We start from the raw sequence: 14535 nt of genomic DNA on the forward strand, positions 1-14535 counted from the left end.
TTTGTTGCATCAGAGTGCGAATGTTGAGGTTGGTGTTCTTTGGTCTGAGTTGTGGTTGCCATGGGCGCGATAACGGGCTTAGGGCTGTAGATAAAAGATGAACTTCGAAGTGGATAATCTGAGAACTCCGCGAGGTTATAGAGTGAAGGATATGAAAGCAGAGAATCAATGAGTTGAGAAAGGTACAGCATAATCCGAAGAACTACTTTCTTATAGCATGGCCTCGCAGGATCAATAAGCTCGCCATGATGTTGGATACGGTTCCTAGTTAACAGCGACAATACAGTAACAATACCGCGCGCCCAGTTGCATCCGCTTTATTGGTAAAATGGAAATTAAAGTGTGGTAATTTATGTACCATGAATACGCCCACATACGTGGCAGGTCAGCAACGAAGAAATCTGGGTTTTGATTGGAAAATAGCAGTATCAGATTAGGGGTCTTTGCTATATATAACCACAGCCTTGTCTTTACGCATTACTCGACTCTTCTGCGGCTAAGCAAATTTTCTGACATTCGCTAAAAGCAACCATCAGTAGACAGGTAGAGGTATGCATAGGTACCGGATACAACGTGTATCAATGGTCTCAGCAAATAATTACAGTCACAAGTCACATAGACTGATAAACCAGCCACGGTGGATTGTATAGAATTAATATACGATTTTGCTTATACCGCAGCCACATTATTGGTCTGTTGGCGGTCGACACTAGCAAAATCCTTTCAAGAACGTGTACATAATGATTCACCAACTTATATGGATACTTAGGGATCCAGTGCAGACTAGAATTAATGGATCTGATCAAGATAAATCCAGTAACAACATGTAACCAGTTTCGCTGAGTATGAAAATAAAGTGTTTATCTCCGCCCGAGGAACAAAAACGCTAATCTCCGGGACTATTCCTTATTAGGACTAGTGTGACCAGAGTCGAAGCTGTGTAAGGACTCTAGAGAGATGCGATACAAAAGAGAGAGAAAACAAAAAACTAAAAGAAAAGAAGAAAGAATTGAAGACCAGAGCATATAGCTCTCTGGCTTCTTTACTTCAATTCGAGAACAGCCCATGATGGTAGAGCGCCTTTTATAATACTCAGGTTGTAGGATGCTCCGACTACTTCATGTACATATAAACATCAACGTATCGCAGTCAGCCACCATTGTCATTGTAGGACCTCGCATCTGGTCCACTTTCATCTTTTCAGCACCAATGAATGGAATGAGCCTGATGTCCATTGCTTTCTCCGGCGTACAAATACACAGCCTCAGTCACTCTCCTAACTAGTGGGTCCAAATGACAAATGAGAGTATTGCAGTCTCATTTAAGCGATAGATGAAGGAATGCGCATCTCGAATGCTTCCACGTCAATGCTTAGAAGCCCAACTCTCCCAGACTCTGTGCAATGAGGGTAAATGGGCAATACTTTGATTAGTGGGGCTAACCACAAGATTATTACCAGCATATTCTGATATCCTAAATGACGGACTAATGCATAAACATGATTCTCGGAAAATGCACCACAAGATATAGAGTTGATATAGTAGCAAGTTACCACGGGTGCTCCTGTCGTCCTGAAACTTATTGCACGGTACGAAGTACACATTCGACGGGAAGACAAAGCAGACAAAAAAAAAAAAAAAAGAGAGAGAGAGAGAAAGAGAGAGATTGATGAGTTATAGGGTAAAACTCGTTTACTTTCCCTTCAATGCCGCCGGCGCCAAGAAGAAGGAAATCAGTGGGAGATATTGTACCATTCATGGTCGTAGCCTTGTAGGTGCGCGTTTGTTGCTGAGAACTCGGAGACCCATCCGGAAAAATTGGTTACGTCACCAATCTTGGTTTTAACATTATGGTTATGCTGCAACCTAATGTTTCCCAAATTTTCGCGCAGAAACGAACGAGTCAAACGGTAATGATAACAGGCAACAAGAGAAGGAAGATAGAGGCTGACGGGTGAAAATGTAAACACAAGACACGGATACAGGCACAGCGAGGAAGAATCTCGCATACTCGCTAACTCAACTCAAGCTCGCCGCTGAGTATATCCTCTACTTCTCTGACACTTTCAAGGCATTCTGTTGTAAAAGCCACCCAGGAACCAATTCTAGCAAGCTCTTGCGCGCGGTCAGCGGCCGATAAATGACAATTTTCGTAACTAAGATAGGTTAGAACGAGGTTTCGGAGTTGAAGGACACAAGGCAATAGACAATGATTACCTCTTCGGAGAAGAAGTCTGGTCATCAGCCCGCGCAGTCAATCCTTTGGACGGTGCCTCAGAGGTCAGGCTAGTGCTCGATGGATTAACTGTGGATCTGTTGGAGGCCAGATCGGCTACTGTCGACTGAGAGGATTGCGCCTGAGTCTCTCTGGCATTGGGCGTGTTGGCCATGGTCAAGTAGAAGGGGGGGGGGTAACTGGGAAAGTAGATAGAGGATAGAGCTAGTATAGAGTACAAGCCGAGCCAGTATATAATTTAGATGGGTAGTGGATTTAAGAGGACCATTAAAAAAAAGGAGGATTTCTGGTTGAAAAGGAAAAGGGCGGACGGCATTCTTATACGAAGGAATAGGACAAGGTGTCTGTCAAGGGAATATAGAGATGATAAAGGAAGAATTCACGACTTAGCCCAGGGTCTGCTGATCCAGCTTGCATTTGCATTTGAACCTCAATCCTGTATGCATTGCCATGGCAAATCTACATCTTGCGACGAAACCCAGCTAGCCAACTTAGGAATGAATAACGATAACGGGGAACAGAATTCATTTTCCGAGAGAAGTACTGATATGGGTACTTTGCATCTTCGTGTGATGTGCGTTTACGCTAGAAGTCTGGAAGCCTTGTACTTCTGTAGTAGTATGTACAGGGGTACAAAGTCCCAAAAGATAACTTACTTGTGCCTCCACTTTTTCACGCGCCGCTTCTCAGGCCTGCCCCCGCCGCAGGACCCGCCGCAGGCCTGCCCTGAGAAGCGGCGCGTGAAAAAGTGGAGGCACAAGTACATGTCAAAATTTACTTTCCCTCAACGGCCCCACGTCATTACAATTGGCTATCTACACGTGGCCAGGTTGTTTGCATCGTTTTTTGCCACCCAGCCCTCCGTCCACCAATTGAGCGAACGACTATCGTTGCTTATTCTCACCGCCTCACAACGACGACAACCACAGCAACAACAATGAAAATAACAACAAAACGACACCTCTGACTATGGCGACTTCAATTCTCACTCCTGCTCCATCACCCCTCCGTCTAAGCCCCAAACCACTTACTCCGGACTCCTTCGCACCCTTCGGCTCCGCGATCATCTCGCCGCTTCCCCATGATCTCGTCAGTCCTCCTTCGCTTTCTTCTCTCCAGCAACAGCATGGGACACCCACACCTGTGCTAGCAAATCAATCCACTGCTATCAAATACAGCCCCGTTTCTCCGTTGCAAAATGAGTATTCGGGTTCTCCCAGTGGGCAGCCCTCATCCGCACGGATGAGTATGTTTTGCTGTTTTCCGCGGGAATTGCGACACACCTCGAATGCGGCTCTCTTCGATGTCAGAATCCTAGAGAGACACCCTTACACCACTCAGACGTTCACGCCCCTCAATTCTGTTGGTGAAGACCAACATATTGCCAATGAACCGCTTTACCTCGTTATCGTCGCTCCGACTCTCAAAGGTCAGACCGCAGCCGCTATTGTCAAAAACCCAACGACTAGGATCGCAGAGTCAGTCACTATAACGGACCCCCCGGATCTCAGCAAAGTCAAGGCGTTCGTTGCTCGTCGTGGACAGGCGGTGACGTATGGGGCTGGGACGTGGCACGCCCCGATGGTGGTGTTGGGAAAGAGACGGGTGGATTTTGTGGTTGTGCAGTTTGCGAATGGGGTTGCGGAGGAGGATTGCCAGGAAGTGGCTTTTGAAGAGGGTATTGAGGTGGAGGTGGACAGCAATGAGGGCAATAGATTGGAGAAGCTATAAAAAATTCGTTATAGGTAGGGGTATACTCTATGTACAGATAACGTGCATCTTAACTCGTATTAACATATCAATCAAGGATTGTTTCACCATCTTTTCCATCCCGCAACTCATCCCGGTACTCCCTGGCCATTTCTATGGTTTCTTGGGGCAATCCCGCCAATTTCGCTACTCTCAACGCGTGCGACTCGCGATTAACCCCCTTCCGCAGTCGGTGGACGAAAGAGAACGATCCAGATGCCGTTTCCTTGACATCGGTACAGTACCGTCCTAGTGCATCAAAATCACGTGTCTTCTTCGCCAGAGCGTGGAAGTGCGTTGCAAATAGCGTCCGGCATCGATTTCGATAATGCAAATGATGCAGGCACACGTAACTCACCGCCGTGCCATCTTCGGGTGTTGTTCCTCGGCCAACCTCGTCCATGATCACGAAAGAGCGCGGTGTCGCTTGTGTTAGAATGGCTGTCGTTTCTAACATCTCGACCATGAACGTCGATTGATCGCGGAAGAGGTCATCAGCTGCACCAATCCGACTGAATATCTGGTCGACAATCCCGAGTTCTGCATACGCCGCTGGTACAAAGGAGCCAACCTGTGCCAGAATCGTGATCAAAGCGTTCTGACGAAGGAAGGTGCTCTTTCCTCCCATATTAGGACCTGTGATGAGCCAGATTCGTTCCGCGTCATCGCCTAAAAAGCAGTCGTTGCTCACAAACGGCCGACCCTGTTCCTCGAGTCCCAGCTTGACTGTTGGATGTCGACCACCCACGATCCGATGCGCCGTGCCCATATTCAATATCGGACGGACCAGGTTCTGTTCTTGAGCAAGGCTGGCGAATGAACAAGCCACGTCGAGCTCGTCCATAACGGCCGCGTTATGCCGGATCTTTACCAGATTCAGGATCACGCCCCGCCGCAGTCGTTCGAATATCACATGTTCTTCCTGCCGGATTTGAACCTTTATTTGGTCCATTTTACCGCCAAGATCTGTCCATGCTGGCAGGTAAAATGATCGGGTGCTCTTGGTTGAATATACGCTTCGCGTTACTCCTAGCTCCTCGAGCGATGCCTGCGTAATTCTGGCATTCCTGACATGGCAAATGTGGCCCAGTCCGGCTGACCACCTGAGTGATATATGGGGCGATCCAACAGAATCGCGAAGCCACGTTGTTAACCGCGACTTTTCATCGTGCAGTCGATCTAGCTCCTCGTGGAGTCCGCGCAAAGCTGGACTTGCCTCGCGTCTCATGATCCACGTATCGACGGTTTGTTCCTCCGCTGCGGTGGCGGTATTTTTCTTTCCCTTCACCTTCTTTGGTAACGTTTCGATGTCTTCTGGTAATCCCTCTGTCGCCGTTACTTCTTGTGCCAGCATCGCTGCCTCCGCTGCCGTCGCGTCTTCCATGCGCTGCTTCTGCATGAGACCCTCTTCGTCGATGGCTGCGAGGATTTGATCCGCAAGGATCGTAGGTCCGTCGAGGTGAAGCCGGTCGATCATCGTTTTGAGACTGCCCTTAACTCCAGCATCAGATCCATCGCCATCCTTTACCGACAACACCTGTCGAATCTCCCTCGAGGCCTGGATGGCTCTTGAAAGGCAGATCAGGTCATCTGCGTCACCACGCCCCAGTGTGAATTTTTGAACCAGGCGCTGGGCATCGTAGCTACGTTTCAGTAATTGCGTAATGCTCTCCCGTAGTCCCGTATCTTCGACGAAGATCGACACCAGGTCAAGGCGTTCGTTGATGACCTCTAGTGAGGTAGATGGGGATGCTATGACACTATTAGCAATTCATTCCCTAGTGGATTTCTGGGAAGTGCATACTCAGACGGTCTCTCAGCAGACGGGCGCCGCTCTTTGTGCTGGTCCGTCTGACTGCGTGAAGAAGACTGCCTTTCCCGAAACCATCGCGGGCTGTCTCGAGAATTTCTAGCCCCCTCAAACTATTCCGGTCAATGCTCATGGATTCATTCAAATGTCGACGACGTGGTGGTTGAAGTTGCATGTTCGAACCCTGCAGCTGAACTTGGATGTACTCCAAGAGGTTGTAACCTGCAGCAGTCTCCTCGGGCGTGAACGTATCAATAGTGGCCGTTGGGACGGGTCTTTCGAGCATCGAGCCCCAGTCCGACATGGGTACGACATCTCCGGAAAATGGGAAGAAAGTCAATAAACGATGATCCTGTCCGACCAATGACTGTAGCTCATGCCCGATAAGATCCTGAGCAGTTTGGTCCACAAGTATCTCGCGAGCTCCAATACGCGCGATGGCCGAGGGAAGCATTTGTGCTGTCGTGAACTGGGTGAGAAATTCGCCCGTGGAGAGATCCAGCCAGGCCAGGCCTACGGGTTGAGAAGGGGAGGCTAAGACGTGTTGATGAGAGGATACATCGCTGTCCTCAACGGCCTGATCTTCTATATGCGCCTTCAGCGAGGAGATATCCATATAGATAGCCAGTAAGAAGTTGTTCTGAGTTGGATCCATGAACTTCTCATCAATAAGAGTGCCGGGTGTGATGACTCTGGCAACTCTCCGGTCAAACATCAGGCCTTTAGAGCGTGCTTTTTCTTCTGCGGTGTTGGCGAACTCTTCACTAATAGCAACGTATTTGTTGAGATCTTGGACTAGGACTTTCAGAAACCGATCGACCTGGTATAATGGGAAGCCTGCCATGGGAACTGGACCAGCGTTGGTCTTTTTAAGACTAAGCTTGATGTTGAGTAACGGAGCGAGCTCTTCTGCTTGTTCGAAGTATAACTAGAAGACATGTTAGACACTTGAAAAACTTTAAAAACTAATAGAGCCAATCCCCAGCCAGAAATCGTCAATAATCATCTCATACCTCGTAAAAACTCCCGACTCTGGTCAACAGCACACAGTTCTTGAATTTCTGCATGTTATTCCGGTGTCCTTGGATCACTGTCGGATATTGAGGTGTATCATCTTCCGGGGCATCATTGTAGGGTTCGAGCTTCAAAGCACCCTGAGGTAAATCTTTTAGTTTGAGACTAGATTGTGTCTTTTTGCCCCTTATCTGCTCGAGCTGAGCTGGAATTGAAGCTCCAATGACGCGTAGGGCAGGACGGCGGGCATGGTGGCAGATATTCCGATGGGTATTGCACCAGTGTGGATGTAGCATATAGCTCCTGCGAGCAACCAAAGAGCGACGAGAGGACTGGATTAACGAGGGAAACCCATGCATGCGCATGTTTTATTATTATTGACCTCTCTTAGTTGTTGTTATGTTCATAATAATAAAAGAGCGTTCCTTGGATGCGGCGATGGTAGACCTCGCCAAACCTTCCCTCTCGGGTCGCCACTGAAATCTTCCGACTTCGTCAAACTCCCTTCACCAACTCTTCAAGCAACACCTCAACATCAACTACGGCAGCTTGCACCCCACGACAGAACGAGCGAGCTTGCCTTCTTTTATTCGACCTTACTATTGCGATGCTTCAGGTTTGTGAAGACATCTGAACGAATCATCTTAACGCCGCAGAATTCATTTCTCGTTTCTGTCGCAGGTGTCTGGACGCGCCGGTTGATTCTGAGCTCCCACGAGCCCGGCCGACTTTTTGTGTCGCCATTTATTCCACCTATATACCCCTTCTTACCCGTCGTTAATACAGATATCACTCCTTCACAATGGCGGACCCAAATAATATCTCGCAGTACAAGTACTCGGCGATGTCCAACCTGGTCCTCCAGGCGGACCGCCGTTTCGTTTCCCGCATCCAGGATGAACCCACCGGAGACCCGGAATCCCTCGCCGGCCGCATCGGTATTCGAGAAATGGGCTCGCGAGTAGCGCGTGACGACGTCCCGCAGACAAAGAAGAAGGCCACCGGGCCCGTCGATATCGAGCGAGGCGCAATTCGGGAAGGCGAGGACGTGCTTGCACGAGAACAGAGAAAGCTACAGAAGGGACAACCAGCTCAGTTACGGGGGCAAGGGATTCTCTCAGCGGCTGATGCGCTTGTCGAGGGTCTGAAGTACCGCCCACGGACACCGGCTACGCGTGCGACGTACGATCTCATCCTTACTATGACCGCCAGCCATTTGGGTGATGTTCCGCATGAGGTTGTCAGGAGTGCAGCGGATGCTGTGTTGGAATATCTCAAGGATGAGGATATGAAGGATTTCGATAAGAAGAAAGAAATTGACGACTTGCTGGGGAGCTCGATGAATCCAAAGGAGTTCAACGAGTTGGTCAACCTGGGCAAGAAGATTACGGATTACGATGCTCAAGATGAGGATGAAGAGATGGAAGGTGATCAGGAAGGCGAAGCTGGCGGTGAACTGGATGAACGCCAGGGTGTCGCTGTCGTCTTCGACGAGGAGGATGAAGACGAGGACCGGATGGGCACCGAAGTTCGCGATGAGGACGAATTAACAGACGAAGCAGAAGAGGAGAAACCGGAGGGTGAAGAGGCCGCAGAGAGACCCGACCTCGAAGGTCTTGATGGTGAGGCAGAGGAGATGGTCATTGACGGTGGCGCTGGCCGCGATGAGAAGACACGCGAAAAGACGATGACTATACCCGCCCGCGAAATTGACGCATACTGGCTTCAGCGCCAGATCGGTGGTATATACTCGGATGCCCATATTCAGCAAGAGAAGGCTCGGGATGCGCTCGAGATTCTCGGTGGCCAAGGCGAGGACGGCGCAGAGCGACCGCTTCGTGATGTCGAAAACGACTTGATGGAGCTATTCGACTACGAGAACCCTGAACTCGTCGGCAAACTTGTGACGAACCGTGATAAGGTCGTTTGGGTCACCCGCTGGAGGAGGGTCGCTGAAGACGCAGACGCTCGGAATGAGATTGAAAGTGAAATGGTTGGATCAGGGCACCGTGCTATTTTGGATGAGATCCGGGGCAAGCCTGCCCGCGAGGAGGGCGCTGGTCGACCCGAGAAGAGGATCAAGCTTGATCTGATGGACGTCGATGTCCCGAGTGGTGCACCGGAGGAGAAAGCAGAAGAACTCACAGGGCCTTTGCAACCAAAGAGGCTTATCAACTTGGAGAACCTCGTCTTCCACCAGGGTAACCACTTGATGACCAACCCGAACGTTAAGCTGCCTCAGGGCTCCACCAAGCGAACATTCAAGGGGTACGAAGAAATCCACGTTCCGCCGCCAAAGGCTAAGAGAGAACCCGGGGAGAAGAACACCCCGACTTCGGAACTCCCTGAGTGGGCACGCGTCGGATTCGGTAGCTCGAAGGAGCTCAACCGCATCCAGACCATCTGTTATCCGACGGCATTCAAGGATGATGGCAACATGCTTGTCTGTGCACCGACTGGGTCAGGAAAGACGAACGTCGCTATGCTCACTATCTTGCGCGAAATCGGCAAGAACCGCAACCCGGAGACTGGCGAAATCATGCTTGACGACTTCAAAATCGTCTACATCTCTCCTCTGAAGGCCCTTGTCCAAGAACAAGTGGGCAACCTTGGAAAGCGGCTTGAACCCTACGGCATCCGGGTGGCAGAACTCACTGGTGATCGCCAGTTGACGAAGCAGCAGATTGCGGATACCCAGATCATCGTCACCACCCCCGAGAAATTCGACGTCATCACGAGAAAGGGGTCAGAAACCAGCTATACCAACCTTGTCCGTCTTGTCATCATCGACGAAATTCACCTTCTTCACGACGAGCGTGGTCCTGTCATTGAAAGCATCGTGAGCAGAACTATTCGCAAGGTGGAGGCAACTGGAGACCCTGTTCGTGTCGTCGGTCTCAGTGCCACACTCCCGAACTACCGTGATGTGGCAAGCTTCTTGCGCGTGGATCCCCTTAAGGGAATGTTCCACTTCGATGGCTCTTACAGACCTTGTCCGTTGAAGCAGGAGTTCATTGGTGTCACTGACAAGAAGGCCATCAAGCAGCTGAAGACAATGAACGACATTTGCTACAACAAGGTTCTCGAGCAAGTCGGACAGCGCAGGAACCAGATGTTGATCTTCGTGCACTCTCGTAAGGAGACTGCCAAGACGGCCAAGTACATTCGTGACAAGGCTCTGGAGATGGAGACCATCGGCCAGATTCTCCGGAGTGATGCTGCTAGCCGAGCTATCTTGTCTGAGGAAGCCGAGTCTGTTGACGACGCATCCCTTAAGGATCTCCTGCCCTACGGACTTGGTATTCACCATGCTGGTCTGAGTCTTGCAGACCGTGACTCCGTTCAGGCGCTCTTTGCCGATGGCAGCATCCAAGTCCTTGTCTGTACCGCCACTCTTGCCTGGGGTGTTAACCTTCCCGCACACACTGTCATCATTAAGGGAACTCAGATCTACTCGCCTGAAAAGGGTAGCTGGGTTGAGTTGAGCCCTCAGGATGTTCTGCAGATGCTGGGACGTGCTGGTCGGCCGCAGTACGATACATTCGGTGAGGGTATTATCATTACCGCTCAGTCGGAAATCCAGTACTACCTTTCCCTTATGAACCAGCAACTGCCCATTGAGAGTCAATTGATGAGCAAGCTGGCGGACAACATGAACGCTGAGATCGTTCTCGGGAATATTCGTGACCGTGACGAGGGTGTTCAATGGCTTGGTTACACTTACTTGTTCGTCCGGATGCTTCGTTCGCCCGGTTTGTACAGTGTCGGTGCCGATTACGAGAATGACGACGCGTTGGTCCAGAAGCGTGTTGATCTTGTTCACTCTGCTGCTGTTATCCTGGAGAGAGCCGGTCTGGTCAAATACGAGAAGAAGACTGGACGTCTGCAACCCACAGAGCTTGGTCGGATTTCGTCACATTACTACATCGGCCACAATTCCATGTTGACGTACTCTCAGCACATCCAACCCTCCATTTCCAATATCGAACTTTTCCGCATCTTCGCTCTCAGTGATGAGTTCAAGTACATCCCCGTCCGTCAAGATGAGAAACTTGAATTGGCCAAGTTGCTTGGCCGTGTCCCCATTCCCGTTAAGGAGGGCATTGATGAGCCTCACTCGAAGGTCAACGTCCTTCTGCAGGCCTACATTTCCAGACTCAAGCTGGAGGGTCTCGCGCTGATGGCAGACATGGTCTACGTTACACAGTCTGCTGGTCGTATCATCCGGGCAGTTTTCGAGATTGCCTTGAAGAAGGGTTGGTCTTCAGTGGCCAAGAATGCTCTCGATCTTTGCAAGATGGCTGAAAAGCGCATGTGGCCAACAATGTCGCCTCTCCGCCAGTTTCCCAACTGCCCGAGGGATGTCTTGCAGAAGGCCGAACGTATTGACGTGCCGTGGGCCAGCTACTTCGACCTCGACCCTCCGCGTATGGGTGAACTTCTCGGCATGCCCAAGGCGGGACGGGTCGTCTGCGACCTTGTCTCCAAGTTCCCCCGTCTGGAGGTCCAGGCGCAGGTGCAGCCTATCACTCGCTCGATGCTGCGCGTTGAGTTGACAATCACTCCCAACTTCGTCTGGGATGAAGCTATCCATGGACATGCCCAGGACTTCTGGATTCTGGTCGAGGACTGCGATGGCGAGGATATTCTGTTCCACGACCAGTTCGTTCTCCGGAAGGACTACGCCCAATCCGAAATGAACGAGCACCTCGTCGAGTTCACAGTGCCGATTACCGAGCCGATGCCACCCAACTACTTCATCACCCTGGTTTCTGACCGGTGGATGCACGCAGAGACCAAGATTGCTGTGTCCTTCCAGAAACTCATCCTCCCTGAACGATTCCCGCCTCACACTCCCCTCCTGGACATGCAGCGAGCTCCCGTCAAGGCACTGAAGCGCGAAGACTACCAGAAGCTGTATCCTGACTGGCAGTACTTCAACAAGATTCAGACCCAGACGTTCAAGTCGCTCTTCGATTCGGACGACAATGTCTTTATCGGTTCTCCTACCGGAAGTGGTAAGACTGTTTGCGCTGAGCTCGCATTGCTTCGTCACTGGAACCAAGAAGACGCTGGCCGGGTGGTTTACGTTGCCCCGTTCCAAGAACTGGTGGACCTGCGATACGCGGACTGGGAGAAGCGATTCAGCAGCGTTGCAGGTGGCAAGAACGTTGTCAAGCTGACTGGAGAGACCACGGCTGATCTCAAGCTCCTGGAGCAAGCGGACTTGGTTCTGGCGACTCCTACCCAGTGGGATGTCTTGTCGAGACAATGGCGGCGACGAAAGAACGTGCAGACCGTGCAGTTGTTCATCGCCGACGAACTGCATATGCTTGGTGGCTACGGCGGATACGTGTACGAAGTGGTTGTCTCCCGTATGCACTCGATTGCTGTCCAGATTGAGAACGGCATGCGTCTCATCGGTCTGAGTGTGCCTCTCTCCAACGCTCGCGACATTGGAGAGTGGATCGGTGCCAGCAAGCACACGATCTACAACTTCAGCCCGCACGCTCGACCAGTGCCGCTGGAGCTCCACATTCAATCGTTCAACATCCCTCACTTCCCCTCACTCATGCTCAATATGGCAAAGCCAGCATACCAGTCGATCTTGCAACTGTCACCCAACAAGCCTGCGCTGGTCTTTGTGCCAAACCGTAAGCAGACAAGGTCTAGCGCGATGGACCTCCTAGGCGCTTGTGCTGCCGATGAAGATGAGGACAGGTTCCTGAACGCCGATGTCAACGAATTGGCTCCCCTTCTCAACCGGATTAACGAACGGACTCTGGCGGAGTCGCTTTCTCATGGCATCGGTTACTACCATGAGGCTCTCACCCCGACCGACAAGAAGATCGTGTCGCATCTGTTCGCCATTGGTGCTATCCAGGTGCTTCTCGCCTCGCGCGACGTCTGCTGGGAGCTAGACCTGACTGCCCATTTGGTTATTGTGATGAACACTCAGTTCTTTGAGGGCCGGGAGCACCGTTACATCGACTACCCGATTAGCGAGATCCTCCAGATGTTCGGAAAGGCATCTCGTCCCGGTGAGGACAAGATTGGTCGGGGTGTGTTGATGCTTCCGGGTGTGAAGCGTGACTACTACAAGAAGTTCCTCAACGAAGCGCTTCCCGTGGAGAGTCATCTGCAGATCTATCTGCATGATGCGTTCGTCACGGAAGTCAGCACAAAGGCTATTGCTTCCACTCAGGACGCGATCGACTGGATGACCTACACCTACTTCTACCGCCGTCTCCTTGCCAACCCAAGTTTCTACGGTCTCAGCGATGTCAGCCACGTGGGTCTGAGCACATTCATGTCGGAGCTGGTCGAGAACACCTTGAAGGAACTGTCCGAGGCCAAGATCATCGACTTGGATGAAGAAGACGACAGCGTCTCGCCACTGAACGCCGCCATGATCGGAGCGTACTACAACATCTCGTTCATCACCATGCAGACCTTCCTCCTTTCGCTGTCGGCCCGCACAAAGCTCAAGGGCATCCTGGAGATTGTCACGTCCGCGACGGAGTTCGAGTCGATCCAGATGCGTCGTCACGAGAACCATATCCTGCGTCGTGTGTACGACCGAGTTCCAGTGAAGATGTCCCAGGTTTCGTACGACTCGCCGCACTTCAAGGCCTTCGTTTTGCTCCAAGCGCATTTCTCCCGCATGCAGTTGCCTATTGATCTTGCCAAGGATCAGGAGGTTATCGTGAACAAGATCCTCAACCTGCTCAGTGCATGTGTTGATGTTCTTTCGTCTGAGGGTCATCTCAACGCAATGAACGCTATGGAGATGTCGCAGATGGTTGTCCAGGCTATGTGGGATCGGGATAGCCCACTTAAACAGATTCCTCACTTTGGTCCCGAGGTTGTCAAGGTGGCTAATGAGTTTGGGTATGTTCCTCTTACTCTCCATTCCAGTGATTCTATGCACAATGCTAACTTACCTCCCCCCAGTATCAACGATATCTTCGAGTTCATGGAAGCAATGGACCCCTCCGAGAACAAGGACTACGCCTCGCTGGTCAAGCGCCTGGGTCTCGACAACAAGCAACTCGCCCAAGCCGCTGCCTTCACTAACGACAAGTACCCCAACCTCGACCTCGACTTCCAAGTCGAAGACCCCGAGAACGTCACCTCCGGCGAACCTGCGTACCTCAAGGTCAAGGTCGAGCGTGAAGTCGAAGAAGACGAAGAACCCGACGCAACCGTCCACGCCCCCTTCTACTCCAACCGCAAGATGGAGAACTGGTGGCTGGTTGTTGGTGAGGAGAAGACTAAGAGTCTGCTGGCCATCAAGCGGGTTACTATTGGACGGAAGTTGGAGCTGCGTTTGGAATATGTGGTGCCTTCGCCGGGTGAGCATGAGTTGACGCTGTACTTGATGAGTGATAGTTATGTGGGTGTTGATCAGGCGCCCACGTTTACTGTTACGGCGGCTGAGGGGATGGAAGAGGACGAGAGTGAGGAAGAGGAGGAGTAAGCCATTGGTCTTTATATGTTGTTTTCTCTTTGCATGAAGATTTCCTCTGTGTAACTAGTTTCTATATTCTTAATGTTAAAAGCATATATGATGATGCTTCCTTTTTCTTAGCGGCCTTTTCCTTATGTGACAGCTTTTGGGGGGAAATGCATCTACCGACTATGTAAACAGAATGCCATGCTTATATTCACCCGCCACACTGGCTTCATCCAAGGAAATATGTATATCAGGCTAGTATCGTTAATCA

At 51.0% G+C, this 14535-nt stretch overlaps 4 protein-coding genes across 4 annotated transcripts; 2 read left to right on the top strand and 2 right to left on the bottom strand.

Annotated features, from left to right (window-relative positions):
- Window positions 1-2013: 2013 nt before the first annotated feature.
- On the bottom strand, window positions 2014-2389 carry ACHE_60638A (uncharacterized protein; the record flags this gene model as incomplete). Its single annotated transcript, XM_043281834.1, has 2 exons — window positions 2014-2155; window positions 2217-2389. 2 exons carry the CDS (start codon window positions 2387-2389, stop codon window positions 2014-2016), a joined length of 315 nt encoding a protein of 104 aa, XP_043139274.1.
- An 815-nt stretch (window positions 2390-3204) lies between these two features.
- Window positions 3205-3966, top strand: ACHE_60640S (ureidoglycolate hydrolase; the record flags this gene model as incomplete). Its single annotated transcript, XM_043281835.1, has 1 exon — window positions 3205-3966. One exon carries the CDS (start codon window positions 3205-3207, stop codon window positions 3964-3966), a length of 762 nt encoding a protein of 253 aa, XP_043139275.1.
- A 67-nt stretch (window positions 3967-4033) lies between these two features.
- MSH1 (mismatch repair ATPase MSH1) lies at window positions 4034-7173 on the bottom strand (the record flags this gene model as incomplete). Its single annotated transcript, XM_043281836.1, has 3 exons — window positions 4034-5736; window positions 5789-6722; window positions 6808-7173. 3 exons carry the CDS (start codon window positions 7171-7173, stop codon window positions 4034-4036), a joined length of 3003 nt encoding a protein of 1000 aa, XP_043139276.1.
- Window positions 7174-7610: 437 nt separating this feature from the next.
- BRR2 (ATP-dependent RNA helicase BRR2) lies at window positions 7611-14288 on the top strand (the record flags this gene model as incomplete). Its single annotated transcript, XM_043281837.1, has 2 exons — window positions 7611-13699; window positions 13763-14288. The coding sequence occupies 2 exons, from the start codon at window positions 7611-7613 to the stop codon at window positions 14286-14288; spliced, it is 6615 nt and encodes a 2204-aa protein (XP_043139277.1).
- Window positions 14289-14535: the final 247 nt, after the last annotated feature.

The sequence above is a fragment of the Aspergillus chevalieri genome, chromosome 6 (assembly GCF_016861735.1).
Source record: "Aspergillus chevalieri M1 DNA, chromosome 6, nearly complete sequence".
NCBI lineage: Eukaryota > Fungi > Ascomycota > Eurotiomycetes > Eurotiales > Aspergillaceae > Aspergillus > Aspergillus chevalieri.